Genomic DNA, 27772 nt, shown 5'->3' with positions numbered 1-27772 from the left:
TAGGTCTGCTCTATGCTTAAAGAATGCATCAGCATAATTAAAGCTGAAAAGCCTCTAGCGCAGATGCAGTAATATCTAAGTGCATCTACTGGCATAGCTTATTCCAGTCCAGTGGAGCAAAAGAAGCTTTCCCAGCACCATGTGCTCTGTAGCAGTCGAATAATACCTACCCAAAAGGCTTTTACTGTCTCTAAATGAAAACCAGTAAGTATTTTTTTTTTTTCTGATGTAGTTAAGCTGCTGACACTTCAAATGTACAGACTAGACACCTAGATTTGAGGTCTGAGTTACATATGGTTGGAAGAATCAGTGATTTCCACTGGTTAAATGAAGAGCTGGATCAGGTCTTTCAGCCAGGCGGCGGGGACAGGCGGCATCCCCCTGCCTCTGGGTGAGCAGGAGCTCTCCTCTGACCTTTATCATAGCTCTGCTATCCCAAAGTAAATCTTACAAATCTCAAGTGAAGTATCATTACCCGCTGACCCACTTAATAGTCATATGTAAATCCCTACTAAATCTCAGGCCATTCAGAGTTATTCATAAAGGCGCAGGAATCCAGTTTCCCTACACTTTCCTTACAGTTTTTGGAGGGGGAAAGAGAGAATCCTAAGCACCTACCACAGCCCGTATAAGGGCCTCATCTTGACTGACCTATACATGGTTTTGTGTAGGGACCAGTCAGAATGGTAGCCCTGTAGCATGAATGCAAATAGTATATTGCAACACTTCATCTCTGCTGCTCCAGGAGGGTGTGATATTAAGCTACACCACCCATAGCCCCTGCAAGGGCGGACCTTGCCTGCTTCCAGGTTTCACCTACAAATGAAGACACAGCCCACTGAGACTCTGCCGTGTCAGACCGACATCTTTGGTGCTGAACTGCCCCTGCAGGTCTGGTTCCACTAAAATCCTTACAAAGCTATTTATTATCCGAACAAAACATTGGGACAAGTCCTCTGGAGGGCTAACTGCACTTGCTGATCCTCCTCGTTACCGAAGTAAATGCAGACACCTCATTTAAGCAATGCCAGGCACCAAACTTGGAGCAGCGAGAGGTCCTGCCGATTTCTGTACTCCAACACACTCCTGATGAAGCGAGGTTCACCGGCTTATACATGTTACGGCAGAATATTCTGTGCTGTTTCTCACATAGTTGGAGAAACACACTTGCAGTGGGCAGGAATATGGGGAACAAAGGTGCTTTTTTGTGTATGCCCAAGCCTATACTTCAAGAGGGAAGCAGAAGCCTGGCTAAGCAGTGCTGCTGGCATGGGCACCACTGGTGCCCGGCAGCCTGATCACAGCTCTGACAGCAGGGACTACCGGTCAGACGAGAAAACTGTCCAGAATGGGAGAGGTATGTCTTATACTTAGTGAAGGAAGCTGAAGATACTGCTGCTACAGGGATTTCTACTGCTGCTACAGGAATCTTGGCTGAATCAGCAAAGCTGAAATGAGATGGGCCTTGTAATTTGATTATGGAGACAGGCATGTAAGGAAGGACACTCCTGTTCTCCTTCCCTTTGATGTGAAGGAGACCACTCCTAGCAGCTAGAGAAAAGGCCACGTGTAATGATGGCACTAAGGCTAGACGTAAGTGTAAAGGTGAAGGCTATGACTTTACACTTTCATTTATTGTGGTGGTTTAGAGCAAAACATTCATAAAAGGAACAGCATATGATATAGGAAGTAGCCATACACAAAATGGGCCTAAGCTATTAATGAGAGTGTATATGGTCCGTCAGATGCTCCCTGGGCAATATGATTGTCAGCTGCCAGCAGGTGATCCAGAACAGGATAAGGTTAGGCTTTTTTAATGTGCGTGAGAAACATACACTCTACAAAATGCTTTTAAACATGTTTTATCTTTTAACTCTGAACATCAGCATGCCTCATGCTTGCCTCTGAGCAGAGTCTACCTAGGGCTTCAGTCCACCCTTTAAAAAGTCATTACAGAATCGTTAGCAATAATTACAGAAAACTCAGAATCAGCTTCAAACAGGTACAAGCTTATTGTAAACAGAACAGTGCTTATTGGTGAGCAAGGGCTGCACGTTCATCCAAGTTACCACCTAGAACTCTGCTATAACTGATTAACTCCACTTACCTTCTCTGTGCTTCCATCTCATCTGGAGATGGCCCATTCTGGACCTGGCGCTGGGCAGCTGGACCTACAGAAAAAAGAAAAGAATGCTATTAGGAAAGCAAATGTAGCTGACTTTTTCAAAAAAGAATGCCACTCAGATTAATTGCTTCTCTGTCTTACTATGAGAGAAAAACCTCAAGCATTATTGTCCTCTCTTTGCTTTTTAATTTATTTTTTCCTATTAGACAAATCATCACTGTCCTGGTTTCAGCTGGGATAGAGTTAGTTTTCTTCTTAGTAGCTGGTAGAGCGCTGTGTTTTGGATTTAGGATGAGAATAATGTTGATAACGCACTGATGTTTTGGTTCTTGCTGAGCAGAGTTTACACTGGTCAAGGACTTTTCAGCTTCTTGTGCTCTGCCAGGTGCATAAGAAGCTGGGAGGGAGCATAGCTAGGACAGCTGACCCAGACTGGCCAAAGGGCTACTCCATACCATATGACATCATGCTCAGTATATAAGCTGGGGGAAGAAGAAGGAAGGGGGGACGTTCAGCGTGATGGCGTTTGTCTTCCCAAGCAACCGTTACGCGTGATGGAGCCCTGCTTTCCTGAGGATGGCTGAACACCTGCCTGCCCATGGGAAGTAGTGAATGAATTCCTTGCTTTGCTTTGCTTGCGCGCACGGCTTTTGCTTTACCCATTAAACTGTCTTTATCTCAACCCATGAGTTTTCTCACTTTTACTCTTCCGATTCTCTCCCCCATCCCACCGGGGGGGAGTGAGCGAGCGGCTGGGTGGTGCTTAGTTGCTGGCTGGGGTTAAACCACGACAATCACCTCCTGTAAATTTTTAGTACCACTGGGAGAATCCAATGACTAAGTGTGTGAGCAGATTTGTCCAGTAACTCAGCATTGTGGTAGCTGTAGACTACGTACTCATCCCTTGGTGAGGGTGAAGACCCGCAGCGTTTCAAAAGATGTCCTGTGGACGGACAGTCCATCGCACTGGGATGCATTTCGAGCTTCTACAGGGTTCAGATCTAACCTCCCTGGATTATTCTGTGCTTGCATGGTAATTCAACCACAGTGCTGAGTTTGTGAGCATACAGGCTAGCTATTGCTGCTCTGAAGCTGAGTTGGCAGCAAGAAGCTACCTGACAGAAGGTACAAGGAGACGCAAGATTAAACAAGCCTTTTACAAAGGTGGCTTTTCTTTTTACAATGCTGTAGGTCTTCTGCACAAGCTGATCCACACCAAGCTGAGCTTTCACTGGCATTCACCAAAAATACTCAACTACACATGTCACCATTTAAGTCACATCTCCTCTTGACTCTGATCATTTAATCTCTGTTCTTGAAGATTTAATCAAGCACACTGACACATGCCATTTTCAGAAAGAAATTATTATTCTGAAAATAAAAATAATTGTTGGTAACAAACTACAGTGGTCTTGCATTTGGTGGAAGGAGGATTGTTCCATTGATTTGATGAGGTGGGTTTCAACTGGGACTAAACAGATAAGAGTTAGTTCTATTAAATGAAACAGGACTTTTCCTGATAAACGGCACTGAGAAATAGACCAGTTATATGCAGGAAATTATTACGTCTACCTTTTTTTTTTTCATTTTCAAATGTAAAGTTTCATCCTTTAAAAAGTTATCCAACAAGAGCAAATCAGAATTAAATGCTTATGAACCCCAATATGTCACTCACAAATCATTAAGGATATTTCTCTCCATTTTTTTTTTTATATGTTTCTGCCAGGCAGAATGTCATCTGAAAACGAATTTAGAAACTATGACTGCGTGAAAACAGGAAAGATGGCAGAAATGCATCACAGTCAGAAATTCCAAAGCATTGACTGATCCTGATGAAATTGTGCATATTTTTGAAATGTGTTTAAGGACTAACATTTGCAGAAAGGGAACACTGATTTCTGAAAATCGAGCCAGTGACAACCACTAAGTCAAAAGCTCTGACATTTATCAGTATCTTAGGATTGGGTATGAAGTGAAGACAGTTCACTTCTTTAATGTCTCATGACTGACAACTTAATATTGTTTGTCATAGACTTTTGGCAAATTAGGCAGAAATGCTACATTTTTTAAAGAACACATGAAACAATGAATGGGGTGGGGGGAGAGGGTGGGTGCTTTTTTGGAAGCGAGCCTCAGGAAAAAACTTAGCAGGTATTGGAAGCACAGGGCAGCAGGCTCACATGTAAGGAGTTTAAGGTGTAACGAGGATGCCATGTTACTGCATGAATGCTTGTACTGTGCGTCTTCACCACTGAAGTGAAAGAAGGTCGGAGCTTACCCCTGAGCAGCGTTACAGAGTGAATTTAAAGTTCTTCTGAACACAGCAAGAAGACAGGTAAGGTCCCATCCCCAACCTGTGGAACTGGACCAGACTCCCCACTGTTAGCAGTGTCACCGGTTTGAACCCTGGCTCTGGTGTGTGCAGGTAACACCCACGTTCTCCTGTGCACATACACGTACCTGTGAGATACTTCCATAGGCAGACTTCTGGGTGAAAGACTTTCAAGGCTTAAGTTAGTTACGCCTCCCTCACCGAGTAACAAATTCCACCGTGACAAGCCTTATCCGTGCTCATCCCTGCATGTGATTTAATCACAAGAAAACTTCCCGTGTATAAAGATTCAGAGCATCGTACAGAAGCCTTGCACTCTGCTAGGAAAGACGACTAAAATTAGGCGCCAACATGAACAAGAAAGGCCAGAGGATGAGGCAGCAGAAACAGCAATTTTTCCCTGGCAATAAATCATGTCAAAGTATATAGGAGGCTCTGATGATGCCATCTTAATCTGGTACTTTGGCATGAATCTTCTCTTGGGGCCAAATGCCCAGAAAAATGAGGCAGTGTGGCCAGTTTGACTAATACTAGATTTGCAGAAGACCAGACTATTAACACCACACAAAAAAACTAGCTCCTTTTTCCTGCGGGCACTGTTATAAACTCGCTATGTAGGTTTAAAACCAAGCAAATCCAACCAAACCAATTTGGAAAGCAGCCTAAGAAATCCTTTTAAGGCAACATTACAAAACACATCTGGAAGTTGGCGTTGTTGCGTTTATCACCTGGAGCTTTCCCAAGCTGATCTTGCATAGCAGGCAGGTAAATGAAAGAGCATACAAATCTGCAAACAAGCCCATCTCAAAAAGTCCTAGTAAATTCAATGAGTTTACTTCTATTTTCTGGTATGTATGTGTATGCTTGCAGGATTAAGACTACACTTGAAGCTAAATACACAGCTTTTGGTTGCAATACATGGTTGCAAAATGAATACCGGCTTTAAAAAATTTGTCTGTGGTACAGCAAATACCTGATATGTTCCCAGGACAGACCACAAGTCAATTCAGACAATGTTATTGGAAAATTTTCCCCTCACTTCACTGAAATAACTTAATTTCACTCCCTTACTCAGAGATGATTTCCATGCATTAATAGTCCCAAATTTTTTCTTACATTAAGAACCCCAGCTGACTGTTTCAGTTGGCAGCATTTTGTTTTTATTGTTATTTGGTCATAGTGTGAAATGTCCCTAAAATGAGGCACATAAAGCTCCTAATTATGTTTTGAAATTGCCAATTTCTTCATAGTTTCTATCGAGATGCCCTCCTCTTTTGGCAGATAGAAACAAGAGAAAAAAGATCAGAAGGAAAGAAGCTACTTCAGACCTGACTCAGTAAATAATCGACATTCAAAAACTCTTTGCATAAGTGGTGACAAATTTTCAGATATTTTTATTTGCTCATTAATTTAAAAAGCCAGACAACTTTTCAGATGCACAGGGTACATGACTGCACGGTCCCCTGAATGCCTTAATCCTCTCTCAAATATGTTGAGACATGTAACAATTAGTGTCTTCTGAGTAACGACTAATTCCTCTTTTTTACAGGTTTAGATTTCTTACTTAAATCAACACACTGCAGCAAAACATCATTCATTTATTTAAATCTTTTCCAAACTAATTTTTCTTCTATTTTACCAGTGACCAGTAGTGAGACATTAAAGAAGTGAACTGTCTTCACTTCATACCCAATCCTAAGATATTTTTAATGTCCTCTTCTGCATATTAATTTTGTTTAGCACAATTTTCTTCTCAAAGTGCTTTAGAAGTACCCTAACAAAGCTGGGAGACAAAAAAAGGCAAGCAGGAACAGAAGGGGAGGATGAAGCTGTAATAGGTAGCTTGTCCTCTCTCCTGTGTAAAATAAGAAGTAGTGGAGTAAGAGTTGGTAAGATAATGCTGCCTGAGGCAAAGCCTAGACCAGCTGCAGGGGTCAATCACAGCCCGTGGGAACAGGGGTACCTGTTTCGTGTTCTTGCAGAGGCTTGTATTGATTGGAAGTGGTTGGAAAAGAGTTTGAGGAAAGCTGTATGTGGACTTGTTCTAGGATAACAGGGCGTTCAGGGCAGTTACGCCTTTTGCTGCCAGTGGGGTTACAGCTCTTCTTGCCGCCAGTGAGGAAACACACCGTTTCTGCTTGGCACTGGTGGTTGTTTTGCTTGAGTTACTCATGAGCATAAGAAATAATTCCTCCTGGCATCCTGCTTCTGATCTTATTCAAACCAGTAATTTTTCTATAGTAATATGAAACCTTACTTTGCAAACCCTAAAAAGGTTAGATGCACCCTGTTTTGGCAACCAAGATTTTGCCTGAGGGTGGCCAATACACTTAAAAGTCCAACCCAAGGTTTCAGTTCTGTTTATTGCCAGAAGCATAAATTCTGCTAGATATCCCCCACCTTCCAGTCCAGACTTCTCAGCAGACCCAGGCACACCACCATCTGATGTGAAGTCTGCAAACAACTTCAGTCTCCTGGATTGGAGCTTCTTGTTTCTCTCATCCTTGAGCTTGCTTTTACCCAAAGCTCATAGAGCTACTGAAGGCAAGGATTATTTTTACGCTTGGTTCCAGAGGTGTATGCTCTGCAGTGCACATACAGCAGATACTTGTTTGACTGAGGGTTTTTTAAATTCAAGTGGATTTCTAGGTTTAACTCCTCTCCATATTTTTAGATGTTTCTCAGACCTGAGCAGACATGAACAGTAAGTGCTCTTAGTGATGGCATCCTCATTTAAACATGCTTCTTCAGTTGGCCCGTGAGCTGCCTCTGACCCTGACAGCCTTTGGGAACAGCCTCACAAAGAGCACTTCTCAGCACAATAACCAGAAGAGATGGTTTTGCTACTGACCCGTTTGCAGCTTCGCAGCTGTTGAGATCTACATTTTTAGCAACTAATTAATGCAGGAGATACGCTGTGAATGTCTGTGCTTCCTCGCTTCATTGCTTTGTAATAATTAACTGCGTTTCTATATAAGCATCTTGTGATTCAGCTCAAGGCAGATTTGGGGAGCACACGGCCGTTTTCCATGTTTGCTTTTTCTCGTCCTGCTCAGCTGCCCCAGCACCCGCTCTGCCCTTCCCCAGCTGTCCTAAAGACGGTGATGGGGAACTCCTGGCACAGGGCACTGCTTCGCGGTGGGTGTGATGGTTTCCATATGCCGGTGGCCGCTCCGGCACCACTGCACCCTGCTACTGCTCGGCGATGTCCGCATCTGGACCCATGGCCAGCCACAAAATAGGACCAAAGCTGTCACCCAGGGAAAACTCATGCTCCAGCTTCCACTCTGGTGTAGCTGCGGCAGGAAGGCACGAGCAAGCAGAACAATGTCATCTTTTCTCTCCTGCTGGGGCAGCCCCAATCTGTGTTTCTTTTTCCTCTTTTACTTGCACTACAACTGCAAGCACCACTGACTGCATACACTCAAGCGGCAAAACTAGGCTCATTTCCCTGAGCCACCAGGATTTTGTGCTTCTTCAATGCAGAAGGTCCAATCTAATCCACTTACAGATCTTTTATTCATTATACACACTGGAAGCAGCCCCCAGGTGGGGTTTCTGCAACCCCTATAGCCTCCATGGTGCTTTTGGACCAGTGTGATGAATGTGGTGGGCTAAGGAAAGGGTCTGAAGTCCCAGCTGAATAAGAAATACATCTGGGCTTTGAATTCATGAGACTGAAAATTTTTGTTCTGCATATGAACAGAACATGATGATTTTGTGTGAAAAACCACAGCAGCCTATGGGAGGAAAAGAGGTGAGAGGCAGGCAGACAGCTCTCCCTCACTGCTTGATGGTTTCGGCACGTATTTGGATTGCAGAAGACTTGGGTTCAGGCACCAGGTCTGACCTGTTGTCATTTATATCCTGGGAATGTGACATAAACACTTGCTTATCCTGACCAGAACAGAAGAAATCATTCCAGATTACAAGTTCCTGCAAAGCTTTTCTTTCCCACAGAAATATTTTTCAAGTAAATTGACGTTTTCTGACAGAAAAAAAACCAGTTGTCAGAAGCATTTCTGACCAGTGCTAATCCCAGCATCCCCATTCAGGTACAGCCTGGGCCACCGTTCCCCGTGTCACTGGGCACTCCCCTCCTGGCCGGGCTGCTGCCAGCTCCTGGGGCCAACCTGCAAACCCACTCCAGGGCTCGGCTGGACGATGCATTTTGCTGTCTTCACCATAACCTCTCCCCTTCACCCACACACAGTTGGGGGAGTTCCTTGCTCCTGGCTGCACTGCTGCGCGGTCCCCCCCGAGCACCCCACAGGCAGACCAGCCTTGCGATGTGGGTGTGAAATCAGGTGGGCTGTGGCCCCGCTCCGGCCGGAGGGGAGAAGTTATCTGCATCTCCTTACACCACCGCTGCCCTGGTTCACAGCCTGGCTGTAATTTTAGCTCTCTTGCCGCTGTTGGGCAATCACGCTGCTGCTGCCGAGGCTCTGTCAGCATTGTAAACATCTGCCTCTGCCCTGAGCACCTCAACCTGCTCTCAGCCCCTTCGGTCTGTCCTGGTGGGGACTGCACGTGCCGGAGACATCCTGGCATGGCCACACGCCACGAGGCAGCGCCCACCGAGGGAGCCGGCGCAGGGATCGGGCGCAACATCGCTGTGCTAGTGACACTGCGCTCAAACTCATTAGTAGAGACAATTATCCTGGACAAAGCACCGATCTAATTAGCCTAGATAAAGCACATAGATAAAGCAGGGTGCCTGCACTACTTCTGGGGCCCAAGCTAGTACAACCAGAGTTGGATAACATGGCAGGTCATGCAGACCTAAATTTCCATGGCAAGTTAAAGGACTGGGAAGAGGGATCAGCCCGCTCACTGCTCCCCATCACTGCAGCTGGGCAGAGCCATGGGCCCCTCACGTGTGCTGCCATGGCGTTTCCATGCCCGGGGTCTGGGACTCTGCATGCCCTGCCTCATTTGACATGCCACAGCTCATGCGTTAGGCATGCTGCAGGGAGTGTCTGTCTGACAGGGGTGCAGGGACTGGGGCAAAGCACGGACAGAGGGATGAATGAGGCAGTTTTGTCCATGGGTCACTAGTGGCTCAGTTTTAAAAATTTTAATGCCATTAGGGTTTTGTTGCGCTGTGACAGAGTGCCTACAGCTCCGCACAGGATCCTGTTGGATCATTTGAATCACGGTAAGCAAATCCACCCTGGCAGAGAGAGGGAGCACACCCACCGAAGGGCGGGTACAGTGCCACAAAGCCTGCTTTCAGGCAGTTTGCCTCATTGCTATTAAACATTAACCTGAAATAGAACGAGTTTCAGAGAGTGTTGTTCACAGGCTGGGTGCCTCCACAGCATTTATAACAGAGTACATTAAATACCTTCTATAACGTCATTTACACATGGACCAAGCTTTTCCTCTGAGAACTGCAAAGAACTTTATCAGCCTTAATTAAGCCTCACCAGTGCTGTGAGGCAGAAGTTAAGTGACTCGATTACACCCAGAGCATGTCTGCACAAGTAAAGTTTGTTTGCATCAGTTTACCTGCAGGTGAGATTTGCTACTGACACAGTTAAACCTATGCGAAAGGTCACCTAAGGCACTCTTGTTCTGATGCAGACCAAATTAGTTTTGGTTTGACCTAAGGCAGGAAGAGTGCAGTGAAATGAGCATTTCCAGCTCTGTGCCAGAAAACTTCTCTACCTCCCTCCCTTGTCCCTTGGTGACCGACAGTGCTGCAAGTCTGTGGCAGTGCAAATTAAAACACATCCTCTTAAAACCATCCCTAGCAATGTTTTACATAATCTCATTTTACCTTATACTATGCTCAACAAGGAGAAGCGTGTATCCAGGTACCAACTCTCAGCTGAATTGTAGAAACTCCCAGCTTAGAAGCTCCTCAAAGAGCCATTCCCAAGATTGCAATTGCTTTACTTTTATCTTTTACCTTTTACCTGTAAGATTACTTTAACCTAACATGAAATGGGCCCTCCTTAAACTGAAATAAGGGTGTGAGCACAGGGGGTCTGTATGAAGTCTGTTCATTTAAACTAAAAACTGATTTAACATTCACTGCTGAAACTTTCTGATGTAGATAAGATTTAAGGACAGTGACAGAGCTGGAAAAACAAGCCTGGTATTTAACATGGGAGTGCCCTACCCTATCATTAGTTCACACCTCCCGCGAGTACGTATGTACAGGTGTGTGCACTGTGCACAGTCCTTTTTTTTTAAGAAAACCAACAAATTGCAGGGCTCCCTCGATGCACAACCACACGGCTGTGCATGTGCACTGAGCAGGAGGTAAGACACAAGATCCAGAGAGGAGTTACCAAATAGAAAGGCCATGCAAAGATCCAGTGCTGCAAGATGATTAGAAAGAAATCACCTTCAATTCCCCAGAAGTGCTACTGAACACATCAACATGAAACCAGTGTGCCTTTGACTCAACTGCTAAAGCTGTTAATTCAGTTATTTTGCATAAAATATGATGGCAATTGTTTGATTCTGGCTGTTTATCTGTCATGGCACTGGCACAGCATTTGATAATTTTTCATGCTAGTGTCTTGGTTGAGCTGGAGGAGAAAAACTTAGTTTTTTCATTCTGAATGCAATAAAGATGAGTCGGTGCTAAAGTAGCTCCTGCAGTAAGCAACTGCACTCTGACAGCAGGGATCATTTTAATATGTAAAGGACATGGCTCAGGTGCATTTATCTCAGCATCAGTGCCTCACCTCAGGAGCACAGCTTGGGTTACCTCTCACATAAAAGACAGCACAACTAGCTTTAAAAGAAATTTTAAAATACACACAGGTGACTGTGCAAACAGGAAGCCCTCCACAATGAGGTGGCTCCAGGGCAATCGGGGTCAGCATCTCCCCAGAATGCAACCTGGGGTGGTGGGACTGCATCCCCATGGTTAGGGCATGCAACAGCGGTGGGACATCCACGTGTCTGGTCTGGGACTCCCTGTATTTTATCTGATTAATGTAAAATATAAGAATTGCACGAGACTTGGGAATTATTTTGCTCTCAGCAGCTCAGCTGTAACAGGAAGAAAAAAACTGCATACTGATCTAGAATAGCACGAGGTGGTCAGGGCTGTGGGAGGTGGGAAATGAAAGCTGCAGTTCCCCCTGGGCAGGGGAGGTGGCTGAACCTTGGTCCCCCACTTCCCAGGGAAGTGCTTCAAGCACCAGACCTTGAGGATGGCAGCAAAGTGGAAGGCGATGCATGCACAGCTAACTGGATCAGACCCCAGCACCGTGGAGCCCAGTGAAGGTGTTGGGACAGGACCAGACCCCGTGCAGTGCCAGCTTTCCAAGAAACAGAGAATACAGCCAGCAAGACAAGCGCAGGAAACCTCCGTGCGGGTCAGGGAAAGGTGGAACTGGAGCATCCTGGGGGGATTCTCTTTGCTGTGCTGAGCTCTGAGCAAGAAAGAACTAATTCAGCGGCTGCTCAATGATGCGCTAATGAAATAGAGGCGGGTAAGGCAGCCACCTGCCATGCAGCACCGAGCGGGGACCGTCAGCATCTCCCTCCTTTGCAGGGGCTGACACAGGCGTTCTGCTGCATTTAGAGAAACAGCCTTGTTTCCACAGGCAGTTTCGTGATAAGTAAGCATCCTACTTAGTTGATGACCAATTGCTTTTCTTATGGGAACTGCCTCTGGCTCTAAGGAAAATGGTATGTGCACAGAAGCTATGGGAATAGTTGGGGTTTTCTTGAGGGAAAAAAAAAAGGCGTCGCTGAATTACTAACGGTGTGATTCCAATGTTGCTGGCTTTATAAACATGTACAGGGAAGGTGATGGGACAGGATGTCAATCAGTGCCATAAGTGAAAAAGTAATCTATAAAATTCAGGAGCATGAGACTAGATAAAAAAAAGTATTAAATAAACCCCACAATTATTAATATTAAATAAACAAGCCCACAAGCACTTCAGTTCTTTTTTTTCCCCTCCTTTTTTGATTATTTTTTAGAATGTGCGTCAAGCCTGTTTTCCTGCACATCCAGGTTTGAAAATTTTCAATAAAGGTTAAGATTAGCTCATAATCTCATGCCTCTAGGCAGTAGTGGAACTTTAAGAAAAATGCCAAATATCATCAGAGTCTTGTCAAAATGGAGAGCATTAGCCATAGTGAGAAGCTGTCGCCTCCCTGCCACAGCATGGTGGTCCGGTTAATGCTCCAAAGAAGCTGAGGGTGTAAATCAATACACACCATCTAAACATATGGCTTATATTACAAAGATATTTTCCTGAATTTGGTTTTAATGAGGATATGAATTGTTTCGCTCCGGTGACAGTTTGCCAGGCTCTGTCCCAACAGAGAAGGGAGCACTGCCAATGCTGGCCTCGTGCTCTGCAGCCAGAGCATCACTCAGCTCAGAAAGCACCTTCCCACTGATTTCACAGGGCAATGTCTCAAGCCCCGTGCATCTATCTCATGAAATATAAACTGAATATCTTCCTTTAGCTAAGTGTGACCATGGGTGTACTTCCACATGAGTACATGCATATACCTGTTTATACTCACTTCATACTTAAAATTCCTTACGTCAAATAAAAAGCAGGAATTCAATCCTTTTTTGGGACAAATTGCGTCTCTGAAAATCTCTGAAGCCACAGGGAAAATGAACCCAGCCTCTGGCATGTATAGGAGTTCAATCAGCTGATATTTACACACTTGGCTTGTCAAACATCATCTCTAGTTTTGTTCAACAGTAAGACTTATGACATTTAATTAGAAAAATATATATGCTTAGTGTAGCTTGGTGCAGCACCCAAGGCACCTAGAGCACCACGGTCTATTCCTGGCCCAAGTCCATGTATAACCTTGCAAGGCAACTCTCTCAGTTTTTAAGTGTCTCCTTCCTTTTTCACTCTCCGGTGAGACAGTAAACTCCTCAGGGCAGTCTTCTCCACAACATGGAGAACAGCATGGCCCCGTACATGCATCAAAGCAACATGTACATATAGAAAACACATTATAAACACACAGTTTGCGTCTAGCTAATGGTTAAGATCCAGACAAGATCCATTTTACCACGATTTAAACCCCAACACTGCTGTAAGACAACTAGGATGGGCATCTGCACCTGAACAGAGTGCTGGAAAGCAGAGGACTTTTCAATGAAATACAACTAAATGGAGGGATTTATGAAAAAGTGTGAAAAAACAACATTAGCAATGGGTAGTCCTCCTTGCCAATAAACACACAAATTTAATAAATTCAACAGATAAACAAAAGAATTCAAATACAGCACCTGATCCCCTTCCCACTAACACCAAAAGCCAAGCTCTCTGCTTAAGGGAAGCTAAAGTCCCACTAACTAGGAAGGTCCATAGTGAATCCTCCCATCCTCCTTAGCCTAATGGCCCAACGCTCCACAGTCCTGCAAATCCTCATTTCCAGAAAAGCTAACAGCAATTGACAATCACAGGCAGGTTATTATGGAGAAAAAAAAAAGGTGACTATCCAGATAACTATAGCAAGTATAAAATGCTGCCCTTGTTCATATCTGTTTTTTTAAACCAATATCTATTTCATGAGTACAGACACTATTCCTTAGCAAGTAAAGACAGAAGCAATCCAACACTTTGATTCAGAAGTCATCGTCCCATATTCTCTCTGTAATGACTTTGCCTGATTTAACAGCCCTGACTAATGCCGCTGTCATCTGAACCTAATGGGTCATTTCTTTCAAATATTATCTCAGCATCCTACTGCCCGACTGATGCAATTAAGAGCAAGTGAAAGACAAAGGATCTTTCAATGATCTACAACTGCAAGCAATTTCCCAGCACAACTGGATGGTGGCACAGAACATTTCCATGCAAAAACGCCCTGGCACAAGCATCCCTTCCCCCTCCCTGGGACAGCTCCCACCGGAGCACAGCATGCAAGGGATGGGGCATGCAAGGCGGCGGGGAGGTTTCCAGCACCTACAAGACATTCGGCACAGGATGACGCAGTCACAGTGGCAGAGGCAGAAGCAGTGCCAAATCCATTCCCTCCTGACCATAGTATGGCAGAAGCCTCCTCAGCGCACTCCTTTCTGCACCTTCCTCATGCCCAGCACTTACCGACCGCCCTGCTGCAGGCCAGGTTTCACCAGGTGTAATCTATACACCGCTGCAGCAGCAAAGTGGGCCTGGCCACTTAAATATTTAATCAGACCCTCTTCCTCACCTATCACAACGCTTCGGGGCGTCTGAAGCCAGACCTCATTGTCTGGACTTTCACATAATACCATGAAAGTCAGAAAGAAATTGCATTTTCTGCCCCCTGCCCCAATCAGACCACCATATGCTCGCCTACATGCAAGTAATTACAATAAATGCAAAGCGTGAACAAGCAGAAAGTTAGCTTGTACTGGGGAAAAAACAACTGCAAATGAACATGCAGGATCAAGTTCACCGGCAGTGTGGCTGCTGAAGTCGAAAGGGCTACACCAGCGATGAATGTCAAGCACTAGTTTTAAAATAGAAGTGTGAACATGCTGGATTCAGAAATAAATATGTATGGCTTAAAATCACCATGTACTGTCTTTCAGTTATTTTCATCATCCCATCACTTCTGATCTCCTCTGATCCCACCACTTTTCTCCCTTTCTACTTCGTCTGCTAATCACTTTCCTCTTCTATATTTAAATACGGCAGGTCTCAGAGGGGCAATCCAGTTGAAGTTAATGGACACTTTGTATGAGGAGGCTATATGGAATATTCATTCTCTGTCATCTTTGCCTTATCACCAGTTCTTTGATCTGTTTCTTTCCCTTCTCCTTGCCTTTGCATTATTCTGCCTACTGGGGACTTTACACAGCCCAATCTTGTACTCCTCAAGCAAATTCATAGCTGGTTTAGGGGACGTATCTGCATAGCTTCAGTGATACTACTCTGCTTTGGGCTGATTAATGTTTTGACCCACTGAACTTCGCAGGGAAGTCTTTTCTCTAATATCTAATTTCTAGAATATGCTGAATAAAAACTGTAAGGCTCTTCATATGGTTAGAGCAGGTGAAACCCCAGGTGGAGACAGGCTCATAACTACCTTGCGATATATCAGAGCCACTCCTATCCTTCTCAAGCAATACATATTCAGCATAACTGAGTAGTTGCTCTCTCTCTATACCTGCCTCCTACAACGTTACAACATACTCAGAGCGTTTGAGTGATACATAGATATTCTAATAGCAAAGCTGCTTATCATATGTTTTCTAATGCTTGTTGCTATGAATAATTGATGTCCCATTTTAAGTGTACAATATCGATACCTCTCAGGTATGCTCCACCACCAGATGCAGCAAAACAAGTATTAACTAATTAATATTTGAGACAGCAAAACCTCTGTTAATAGCAAACTATCTTTTTCACTTTGGCACCCAGACGGTCGAAATTCTACCTGCATATGCTCATTGTTTTCTGCTTGCTGGCTTATAAAGCCATTAGAGGCACATCAGCAAACAAGAATATTACACTCAAACCTGAGTGTAAATTCGGGTTTCCATAGCCATAAATGCCAATGGTCTTATGTAATTACTTTCAGAGGGTTTAAAAAAATCCAGAAATAAATTCAGATTAATAAAATTGGCATTAAAATAATAAAATTTTACACTATGTTTTATCACCAGGATTCCAGTTTTTCTAGAGAAAAAGGTATGTTCAAACCATTGCATTCTCAGTTTTGAGGACACTCCAAATCCTTTTTGTTCTCCTTTGCTTTCCTCCTATGTCTCACAATGAGGGGAAGCATCTGGCTGGTGTAAAATATCAGCTCTGATCTCTGAAGCACTGACTTATCCTGCACCACTGTTGGAACCACCTGCTCTTTCAAAAGAAAACACTACTACACAAATGCAGGCAATGAAAAACAATATACCAAACTAATGAGGGAATCTGTAAACACAGAGATGTACAACTTGGTTCTGTCATAAGGATGCATCTAACTTTTTTAAAGACTTATTTGGCCAAGAGTATCTGTTACCCTATATTTTCTTTATTATTGTCTTTATCTCTTACACACTCAGATTTTGGTCGCTAAGGGGTTGAACATGCTCATGACTAATAAAAAGCTGAAAAATATCCTTCAAGGCCAAAGAGCATCTCAGTGAATCTCAGACTGCTCCAATAGAGATTAACAAATTCCTGCAAATCCTTCTGCGGACTTACCACCTGCACAGAAAACACCGTGCCAACAAAGCCTGCCACGCTGCCAGGAAAATGAGTGAGTGGGTACGCTTACTTCTCCCTCCGCCTAACCCTAACATTAATGTAATACTTTTAAATAGCTCATTCAAACACAAAGTTGGGCAGCAGAGCCAGTGCCACCAGGTGACTGAGTAAGTGGCATAGCATGGCTGTAGGTGATCTGCAAGGAGAGCACATATGGACTGAGAACAGCTTCCCTCAGGGACTCCACCATCACTTTTGACTCTGAAATGAAGACTGGGATCCACAATCACGGCAGCAAGAAAGTGACCCCTCGGCAGTGTGAAATAGTGGCATGGCCCACAGGAAATATAATTAAAGAACCTGAGAAAGCAGCTGCCCCAGAGAGTATGACGTGACCCACCACCTCTGCTTCTTTGGGCAAATAAAGTTATGACTTGCTGGACACTATCAGTGTTGGTCTAAGTTTGGAAGAAAAAAATTCAGGTGTGGCCAAAAACATTGTGACCAAATGTTCTTATAACATCTGTATTGGGATTCCTAAGCTGTGGTACATGTGCCACCAGCTGTATGCAAGTCACTTAAAAGTGATACTCGGACGTGCAGCATGTGGTACCGGGCATAAAACCCCCCCGAAACCTCATAATTTCTTACTATCATTATTTGACTCTTGCCTTCACAAAGGTTACAGACCAGCTTGCCTGTGGAAGGACAGATGATTCCTGACCGAGCAGCGCTTGCAGATGTTGTGCACCTAAAGAGATTTTAAGTAACAATTCAATTGACCATCCCTTACTCCTGTATGAAAAGCAACCTTGACCCTGTTTTGAGCACGAACCAATACCAGCTGGCTAGAAGGCAAACACTCCCTCAACTAACTGCTCCTGTAATCCTTGCAACAGGAAATCAATTGTGCAAACTGCATTTTGACAAATATAAATCACTACTTAGTCTATAACAAAGGCTGACAAATCACTCTTGATGCCCAGCGCTTACCTGGTGTAGCAGTCCTCTGAAAGGAGATGTGCTAGAAAAATGTTTCTTTTTAAAACAGAAGTTGGAAAACTGTAATTCCACAATCCATAACAGTAAAAATAAAGGACAGCTCTGATCCTGCAAGTGGCAGCAGGCAGGCAGGTGGCTCTCCTACATGAAGCCTTTTGCAGGAAGGCTGTAATTATCTGTCTGAGCACCTACTGATTATATCTAGAGACTGTGCACATAGGAGCCAATATGCAGCTGATACAACTGGTGTCATGTTAATTTCTGTACATTTTGCCCTTAATTGAAAAGGTTGCTTTCCTTTTTTATTTATTTATCTATTATCCATGCTTGGGCAGGCACTTCCCAGAGCATTGGACAGCTAAGAACCCAGAGGCCATGCCAAAACTGAAATAACACTATGAAGTGAACCGAGTGCTTGGTTTCATGATTTTAGTAGTGTCTTTATCCACCAGCACTCTGAGAAGATCTGTACTCTAAAGAGCTCTGGAAAACACTCAAGAAGGAGACCGATGAACTTTTATGTTCCTCAGCTGGGCAAAATACACTCAAAAAGCCATCGTCATGCCGTTCCCCAGATCATTGTAGTCCTGAAGACGGAAACTGGTTTCTTTTATTGAGGATCAGTGTCAGATGTTTTGTCCTACCTATAGAAGCTGCTTATACTGAACCAGCTTTAATTTTTGATATTGCCTTTCTCTGCTCTCAACCTCCATTTCCATCATCGCTTCCAAAGAATTCCTGGGTACTGTGCTGAGGAGAGCTGAAGTGTTTCCCACCAGCATATGATGCCTGAGGGATGGCTGTTAGTCTACAGACACTGCACTCACATACCCTAGCAATTCGGTTGGAGTAAGGTTGTATGGAGCAGATGTAAGATGTGGAAGAAAGCACCCCACTCATCTCCACATTTTGTCTCTCTGGAGCTGCTCCCTGCACAGAGACCTTGGCTAAGCCCACACTGAGCCGGGACTCCCACGTGAAGTTGATGGATTCTCCCCCAAATTTCTGTGTCTGCAATACCAGTATAAGGGAGTGAGACCAACCCAGAAATACAGCATGTAACCTTCATTTCTTGCAGAGACAGCCCATGTTCAGGTGCCTACACCAAGACTCGCCCACAGGAGTGAGAAGACCCACCTGGCACAGCACCTATTTCAGACCTAGACCCTAATATATATTTCCAGTTACAAACAATTAAAGAGGGTGCAAGACTGAAAGTTTGTGCCAAGAAATAGAGAGCAAGAAGCAGTCCAGGCAGATGTGAGTCTCACAGACTGAGCCCAGAAAACCCCCATCAACACAAGTAAAGATTACAGCTACCAGAAATTTATCTGCGTTGGAGCGTCTTGTACTGATGCCATTCTCTAATAATATGCTATGATTAAATCATGTCAGTGTTTGTGGTACTGAATTAAACTATTTTTAAGAGACATGCTTGCATTTTACATACCTTTTCTTTGCAGGGTACTGCTAGGGGCAAAATAGCTGTACAGGAAAGATGAAGGCTGGTAAGACATTTCTGATGACAGTTGCCCCACTTGCAAGTTATTTAAGCTGCTGCCTGTCAGTAGCCCACAGCATGGTAACAATTAAATAGTCACTAGTAACATACCTGTATTACAATATATTGCTTTCTAAATTGTCTTCTACAAAAAATTTAAATTAATTTAACTGATGGGGAATTTTGAAGTCTATGCTACACTGCTATTATGATCATTTGGTATAAAGGAAGTGCTGGCATGGATTCGATACTTCTCAGAGGGCTCAACTTTAATTAATTTAAACTTGCAAACTGATTATGATTCACTTGAAAATGTTCAGAAAGTGCATTCTGTTCCCTGAGAGTAAGAAAAGGTATTTCGGGGGAGACTCTGGCGTACGTTTCAAATGATGCAGAAAGTCTGAGACACAAGAAAAAGCCCCAAACTCCTGTAAAGAGTCTAGCAAGCACAATTCAAAAATACTTCAGCGTTGCAAACTTCTGGTTGCGTCACCAGTCTCCTAAAACCTCCTCAGTTATCAGTGCCAATCTGAATGAGGGATGAATCCTCCCTGGCAGCATGTCTCTCCACTGATTACAGGAGGAGTCTGGGTGAGACTCCACGCCAGACTTTCAGTCCTGTAAATATAGCTGGGATGAGTCTAATCCTAAGAGACTAAGCCACAAGCTCTACCAAAATACCCGTAGATTAAGGGTGGGTTTAGAAAATGGAATATCACTCTGCATCTTGGCTTACCATTTTGCTCACCGCTGGTGACTCACCGTTGGGTGATGCCAGAGCGAGCCTTGCGGGGGGCACGGCATGCAAACTCTCCTTATAGTGAGTAATAAATACCTGTTTGGCTCTGCCTCACCATCCACAATGGGACCTCCCCTGCTAAATGAAACAGGCTTCCCTCCTCCCTGTTCATCCCCTGGAATAAGGAGCGGAGGTTTATTAATCACTGAGTTTGGGTGACCAACTTTCTGTCCTATTATCTGGCTTTCCTTATTGAAAGGAGGCTGGTGAGGTAAGCGGTTGTGAGACAACTGTGACACAGGGCATGCATCTTCCCTCCCAGCCCAGGGAAAAAGGACTTCCCAGAATGAGAGTTAAAAATAGCTGGTTTGCCTTAAAGGGCGTATTCACTTTGAAACACAGAAAACAAGCCTTAGCTGCCACCTCTAATATGACAGGCATCTTTAGCAGCCTGCTCTCTGTCAAAATACCTGTTGCCCTGCTCTTTCTTCTTCTCTTTAAATTTTTACCATTTCAAATTGTAGATGCTTTTCACCACATTATGAGAAGCTTGGGGGGAGACAGGGCAGATACGGCCTTCTAAATTACATTAAAACCAGCCTTATTTGCACCAAAAAAGCTCTTCAAGGTTATTTCTTGAAATCTATTGCAGCCCTGCCTTTCTTCCCACATTTCTTACATCAGCATTGTTTCAGCTCCCCAGTATCGTCTTTTAGCCCCGCTCGGTGCCGACCCACCCAGGCGGAGGGCCGGCTGGCCACATCCCGCCCAGCGCCAAGATGACCGGACAGTCCAGCTTGGAAACCGCAGATCAGCATCAGCGAGGCAGGTGCCCAAGCTCGGTGCTCTCAGAGGCAAGGTGTATCCTTTCAGACACGGTATTTTATCAGTGATGGTAATGAGCCAGTTGGGAAACCGTAACCGGGGAAGTGGCAGATTCTCTATCAATCACATGCAGTTATTAAATCAAGACTGTGGCTTTCTAAAGTATGCCTTTCTCGCACAAACAGGGCATTGCGTACTTGGTAAAGAATTTGAGGGCAGAACACCGTATGTTTGAACACAGAGGTTAGAGTAGATGGCTTTAATGATCTCTTCTGACTCTCAAAATCTAGGAGTCATTGGTTATCACTTTCTTTACACCAAAGATTTGCTTGACTCTTCTGGGAATCCATTTAAGCTTAAAAGCCTGCCAAGCTGAGAAAATTACCGTGATATTTCCAGCTGCTTTCCCCAGAATTTTACACGAATCCTTCTCCTGGCGTCGAGCAAGCCTTGCCATTTTACTTCTGAGCAGCTTGAGCAAGAAGCATGGTTGGGCTGCTCCTCTCTACAGCTCCTTATGGGCTCCCCCCTCCCCGTGTATCCCCTCTCAGGTATTGCCAAGCCACTGAAGGAACTGGGAAGCTTTCCTTGCCATTCCCTGACATGGGTATAAGCATTTCTTTGCAAGTCTGGAAGCCGGCACCACAACTCACGTCATTGAAGAAGCAGCTGACACGACCAAGCAGAGCCTACCAGGCCTGCAAACAGCTTGCAGATTTAAGTGACAGCCTAAATAAGAACCACTCTGAATGTTATTCATAATAAAGCTGAAAAACTAGCAATGTCCTGCACTTTTCTCGCATGGAGACAGCACTTGGTATCTGGCTGCCAAGGACGGGACCTGGTTGAACACCACCTCCCCACCCGCAGTACAAACCCACCCGAGCAGCCGAGAAACGTGAGCAATTCTGCATTGTGCTGATGAAGTTCTTAATCTACACGTCACCCAAGCTGAACTGCAAAACACGGCTGCCTGCCCTAGTTATCAAATGACCTGAAATTCAGCACGATCATCTGCCATAACAGCTGGTTCACTGACGAAGAGAGAAAAACTCCTGCCTGGCTGCTGAACCAGAGCCAGCGCCAGGAGCCCGGGGACCCGGCACGCCCGCCCTCCAACGCCGAGATGCTGCTCCCATCCCCCTGCATGGCACGGCCTCAAAACGTCATGTGTTCTTTGAATTCTGCACGCTGACTCCTTCCTCTACGTATTTATTTTTCATCTGTATCATTAAAAAGAGATTTCAGAGACCTGGCACTTCAAAGGGGAGAAAAATAATGAAACGCTTTTCCCTAGGAATTAAAGTGAAGGTGAGGCTGGATCTTGTCAGTTCTCTTTCTTTCTACCGAGGGTGCTACATGAATAATAAACAGCACTAACAAATTTACTTCTTTTTACAGTAGCAACCTATATAGGAACATAGCACAAAACATTAAAATGATTGTACGAGTAAGAGTTAAGTGCCCAACACAGGCAAAGTTAGGGAGCTAAATAACTTTGACAGACGTTATGAATTCTTTTTTAGGAGTGACTCATGTTCAAACAGGGTGATACTTTTTGAGGTTGTTTTGATGTACACCTAATTATATGTTTCTGTTCCATTGACAGAAAAATCTAAACACGTACTAGTAAATTTTTACAGTATTATTACTGAAAAAGGTAATATTAGTGATATTTATTACTCCTTAATAATGAAAAAAAACCCCAGAATTAAGTGTTTAGACTGTATCTTAAGATAGTTGCTTTCGTGCTTCTTCCCCAAATAGGAATGAAGAGTGAAAGCTGAACATAACATTTTATTGAAGACCAACCCTTCAGCTGGAACTCAGCGCTACTCCTTTGAACCCAATGGACACTGCTTCCTGCTAAACTTGATCTAGACTGCATGCTTTCTGCGATGATCTGTCCTCGTGGGTAAATAGCATTTTCCCATTCCCTAGCTGAAAGGAGAAATGAGGACTGCACATGTTCTTATTGGGATGTGTCTCAGTCCTGGAAAGTCCAATAGCCTCACACTGCTAATGTTGTGCCTAAGCAGCATCTGTCCTTGGATTTTCACCTACATAGCTGGTTGTAGCTGTTGCTGCAGCATCCATATGTGCATAAGCAAGACCAAAGTTTGGGCTGAACATATGCCTTATTCTCTGTGTTTACTTCAAGGTAGGCTTCAGAATCGTTTCTTTAGCAGAGAGAACATACTGTAAGTGAGAATATAACCATGAATATTTGATTAGGGACACATGAAAAGAATCTGAAATCATACGGTACCAAGACTTTAGGTAAGTATGCATGAACAAGCAATGTAACTAATGTATGCTTGTATTTTTATTGTTCTGCAGTCTTGCCTACACGTCAATGTGAATTAAACAAATTCAAACCCCACATTGAGCAGCATCAGATCTAATTGTAGTGCAAAATGTTTCCTTAATGAATTTAAGTTGTCATATTTTCTGCTACAAATAATATTATCATGCTACCGAATAAAAGCATATTATTAATATATATGGGTAATTTATATTAAGCCAGTTATTTGGCTAATTTATGAGAAAAGGCTGTGAAAATAAACATTTTATCTAGATTAATAAATCTTTTACTTGTGGGCTGCTGTCAGTGATGCCTTGGTTTTATTTTTAGATGCTGTTTGCTAGGTGCTGACAAACACATGCATGGAGTTGCTCCCTATCTTGGAGAGATCATAACCTAGGCCAGTAAGTCTCGATCTTCTAAGAATGGGATTCCTATTTGCGAGGCAGGGACACCCTCCAGCCATACTCCCATTCGCGGAGATCTCCCATCAGCCAGATGGGGAGGAGCGCTGCCAAGCCCTGAGCCTTGCGGTGTTCTGAGCCTTGATCTGCGAGACTGACACATACGCGTAATATATTGAGGATGGCTCGGTGAAACCCAAAGAACAAGAGTCTTCCCACTGGAGGTGGCTGTGCTGCTTTTGCAACTGTACGAAAATTCCTGTCTCCACCAATATCCTTGTTTTCATCTCCTGGAAGAAGGCAATGGTGAAGACATCTTATTTTACACTCGTGTGCTTGCCTGATTTGGAACAACATGCTTGAAGTGGCAGGTTAAGACCCAATTCTGCAGAGTGCTGAGCTCCGCATAAGAGGAGCCAGCACCCCGTCTCTCCTGGCATTACAAGGAGTCAAGAGCACATTCCTGAGATGTGTTGAAGTCAGCACCTTACTATATCAATCCATCCACAACTCCTCCTTGCCATTCATCTTAATCCTGTCCTGAATTGTTCTAATATCTAGAGCATGTGGCACAAAAGCCTTTTCTTAAGCCCCTCTTTCATTCATTAGCTGTGCTGGAGCAGAAGCAGGAACACTGGTATTGGTCAATTTAAAGTGTCCTGAAGGCTTATATCACTTTTGCACCTTCTTGGGGCATTTACTAGATCCTTCTTTCCATGGCTGAAGTCAGATCAGTTTAATTTTGTCTTATGATCCTTTTAAAAAGATGCTTTTTTTGGATGGTAATAATAATAATACAAGTAAGTTTATCATAAAGCTTTCTGCAACAAAATCTTATTCAGTCTTTATTTGACACACAATCTTAAAGTGTTGCTCTGTGAATTAGAGATAGGCTACTTGGGAAATGCCAGATGAGGTATTTGGCTTTCAGCTCTATCGCAATGGACAGCTAATTAAATGCTTTGCTAATAATAGTATCCTATGTTTGAGGAGATAAGCTTAATTACTTGTTGAATTTCAGTGGAGTTTTGCAGACATGTCTGCATATTCCTGAGAGCTAACCCAACTTTTGTTTAATACAATTTGCTCTCATTTCTATTTCTCTAGTTTAGATGCATCATTAATGAACATAAAATGTCACTGATGGAAAGAAATAAAGGAATCTGGCATTTATTAGCTAAACTCTGTTACTACATAAAAAATAACCATCAAGTCAATACAATAACAGCAGACACTCATCACACAAAACCCTCAAGGGAAGTCAATGGAAATCCTTCTGCTGACTTAAGGAGAAACAACAGGCAACACCTAGGATTGTTGTCATTAAAATACTATGATGTTTGCAATTTGCATGTAACCTGTGTTCCCTGCAATACTGTGAAGTTCATTACTTTCAATAAATAATTATCAACACTTTGACAGTGACCAGGGAAACTAAAAGGCTCTTCGCTTCCCAGGTTCTGTGGGAGATACACAGACTTTTCCCAGTGTCGCAGCTGTTCTTAGATCAAGATAACAGAGTTTTTAGCCTTCACACTCCATACTCTCAGAAAGCACAGCTGTGATTTGGAGCTAGTAGTACACAGCCTAAATAAAGGAAATATTTCTTGTTCCTGGAGCAATAATGCCATTTGTTCCATCTCCTCCTTGGGGCATGCCTACCCAACACGGCAGGGTCATGCCAAGGTGGCACGGCAGACCAAGTGAGCTAGGTAGGTGCAGGATAAGAACACTACCACACCAGGCATGCTTTGATTCCCATGCTGACTTCTGCACTGAGCCAGGGAGATGCTAATTCCCTCTGTGTTTTAAAAGACAGAGCATACTATAGAGACATTTGTGTTTTCCTGCTTTCACCCTGAGAAAACATTTTAAATGCTGGCCTGGAAGGAGGACAGCTGAGATGAAAGGCAATGTAAGTCCTCTATATCTAACTGGCCTTGAGCCAGCTCAGCACCAGTAACACTAGGTCCAGCTCTGGACCGCTAATACAAGAGAACCATTGACATAGTCCTGTGATCCAATGGAGGGTGATGAAGATGGCTGGGGACTGCAGGTGGCACATGAGGAGGGGCTGGGGGAGTCATCTTGTTTGGCTCAGAAAAGGGAAGGCTGAGGAGCAACCTCACGGCTGGTGCCAACGCCCAGCTGGCTCATGATGGGAAAGGCACAGCCCTGGAACAAGGGCCTCACCATGGTGGAGAAGTCTCTGTCCTTGGCGATGCACAAAACTCACTGGGACAAGCCTCTGAGCAACCTGATCAAATTTTGAATTTAGCCTTGCTTTAAGCAGGTGTCTGGACTGGATGATCTCAAGAGGTCCCTAAATAACTCTGTCTGAAGACACTGGGGAAATTAAGGAAGCAAATATCACTAGTCTCCACATCTGGAGAGCAAATAAAGGAACTTATCTGACCATGGTTTTTATTGCAAAATGAGTTATCTGCTGATGCCCTGGGGTCCACTAAGCAGCTTCTAGATCTTAATTAAGGTAGTTACTTCAAAGATAATTCAGCATTTAATACCTAAGTATACTCAGTATTCTCCTAAATGGTTTCCTGAATTTGAGCTCTGCTGTTACAGATGACCCCGTAAGAAACAAGGAACAAAAAAGTAGATGGATGCTGACTTGACCCTAAAAGACACAATGCTATTCTGTACGCTACAGCAAAGTAGTCCAAGCCAAAAGATGTACGTTCATTTAATAATAAATAATTTCATGATACTGTGAGAGCCCAGGATCTTTGACCTGGAACACTGTTTGCAGACTTCAAAATTCCCAAATGAAGTTAAGCGAGCTAAATGATGACAACTCCTCCAGTGCTACTCTACTCTTTCTGTGTCAAGAAAGAGTTGTTCTAGGTTATGATTGTTCTTGTTAATTAAGAGGGGGTTCTGGTACAGCCCATGCTGCAGAACTACACTCATATTTGGAAAAGACAAGAAAAATGCAGAGCTAAAATGGCTAGTGCTAAGAAAAGGAAAAGACACGCTGAAAAAACAAAACAGCTAGTGGTTTAATGAAACTTGACTTTGAGCTGCATAAATAAACAGGGCTACAGCTGCTTGCAGAATTTAGGAAAACGCCCTGAGCACATGAAATGCGGCGGTTACCATGGCAATTTACATACAGCCATACATCAGACAAATCCGGTAGCTCTTTTCCAGTTTAAACTCCCAACTAAAAATACAGGATCAGGTACAAACGAGCAAATCTCTTGTCTGCCTGGTGAGAGATTATTCACGTGAGTACTTCCACGGGGGTCAGCTCACGACCTGTGGTGAGTGACCACCCTCCCCATGTGCAGGGGTTTACAGTCTGGGAGCAGCTGGTTGCTCTATACCTCCACCCTGCCTATTATAAGAAGAGTATGGGGGGGGGGGGGGGAGTACTGCATAGTGCTTTTCAGAAAGAAAGGGATGAGACTGAACAAAACACAGGGCTGCTCTTTCTACCCCTGCCACCTGCTTGCATGGCACCCTATTCCATGGAAATGTACAGCAGCTCCTGTAAACCTTCGTACTGCACGCTATCTCCAGGGCCCAGCACTGCTCTCTGCACCTGCGACCTGGCATTAAAAAATCAGCTGTTAGTGCTCTGTGCCTGCCTGGATGCCCGGCGTGCCCAGCCTTGCCCAAGCACTGCCTTGTCTGGGGCCCAGATGTGACCAGCTGCCAGCATCCCCACACAAACACTCGTGTACCGGCTCTGGCTGGGATGGAGTTAATTTTCTTCATAGCAGCCCATAAGGTGCTGTGTTTTGGATTTGTGTCTAAAACAGTGATGGTAACGCACCAATGTGTGTTATGCTCCTTTCCAATTTCTGAAATTAGGGAAAGGGGGGACAGGGTAAGGGAAGCTGGGGAGCAGCTGTGAGGCTGAAATGGCAGAGGGACCTTCCCGTCCTTCCCTTCTCCTTCTGTATGTCCTTGCCAGCTGACTAAGGGCAACATTGCTGACTGTTCGAAGATGTGCTGAGGAGCAGGAAAGCCCCTGCCAGCTCACGGAGGGGATGCAGGCTCCAGGGCCAAGAATGGTGACAGCCAAGGGAGCAGGCATCCACCACTGCGACTGGCAGGTGATGCTCCACTGATTTGGGTTGCCTGGAGAGCCTGCCTGGATGTGCAGCTGGCAGTGCCAGAGTCCAAGCATCTCAGCCATGAACACCCCGAGCAGCCCTGTAATAGCTTCAGAGAGGCTGCGTGAGAAAGACTCTGACCCAGGGACAGCATAAGAAGAAAGAGTCGATACATCTGGACATGCTGTGAAAGGATGAAAAGGCAAAAAAAAAGATGTTATTCTCAGGTCTATGCCCAGAGGGGAAGTAAGGTGCATGGGTCAGGGCTCTCAGCTGCCAGGGTTGTTAACAGAGAGAGACAACAGGATGGGTGA

At 44.2% G+C, this 27772-nt stretch overlaps 1 protein-coding gene across 6 annotated transcripts in view; it reads right to left on the bottom strand.

Moving 5' to 3' along the window:
* Positions 1–27772, bottom strand: part of EVL (Enah/Vasp-like) — a 162457-nt gene that overhangs the window by 19160 nt on the left and 115525 nt on the right. For all 6 annotated transcript variants that reach the window (XM_087747690.1, XM_087747689.1, XM_009467497.2 and 3 more), the window contains exon 4: positions 2108–2171. In XM_087747690.1, the coding sequence (XP_087603816.1) occupies positions 2108–2171 (64 nt within the window). The remainder of the gene's footprint in view (positions 1–2107; positions 2172–27772) is intronic.

The sequence above is a fragment of the Nipponia nippon genome, unplaced genomic scaffold, assembly GCF_047370975.1.
Source record: "Nipponia nippon isolate SJK-2023a ecotype South Korea unplaced genomic scaffold, ASM4737097v1 scaffold_11, whole genome shotgun sequence".
Lineage (NCBI taxonomy): Eukaryota > Metazoa > Chordata > Aves > Pelecaniformes > Threskiornithidae > Nipponia > Nipponia nippon.
The sequence above is the reverse complement of the archived record's forward strand: the minus strand, read 5'-3'. Positions and strand labels throughout refer to the sequence as shown.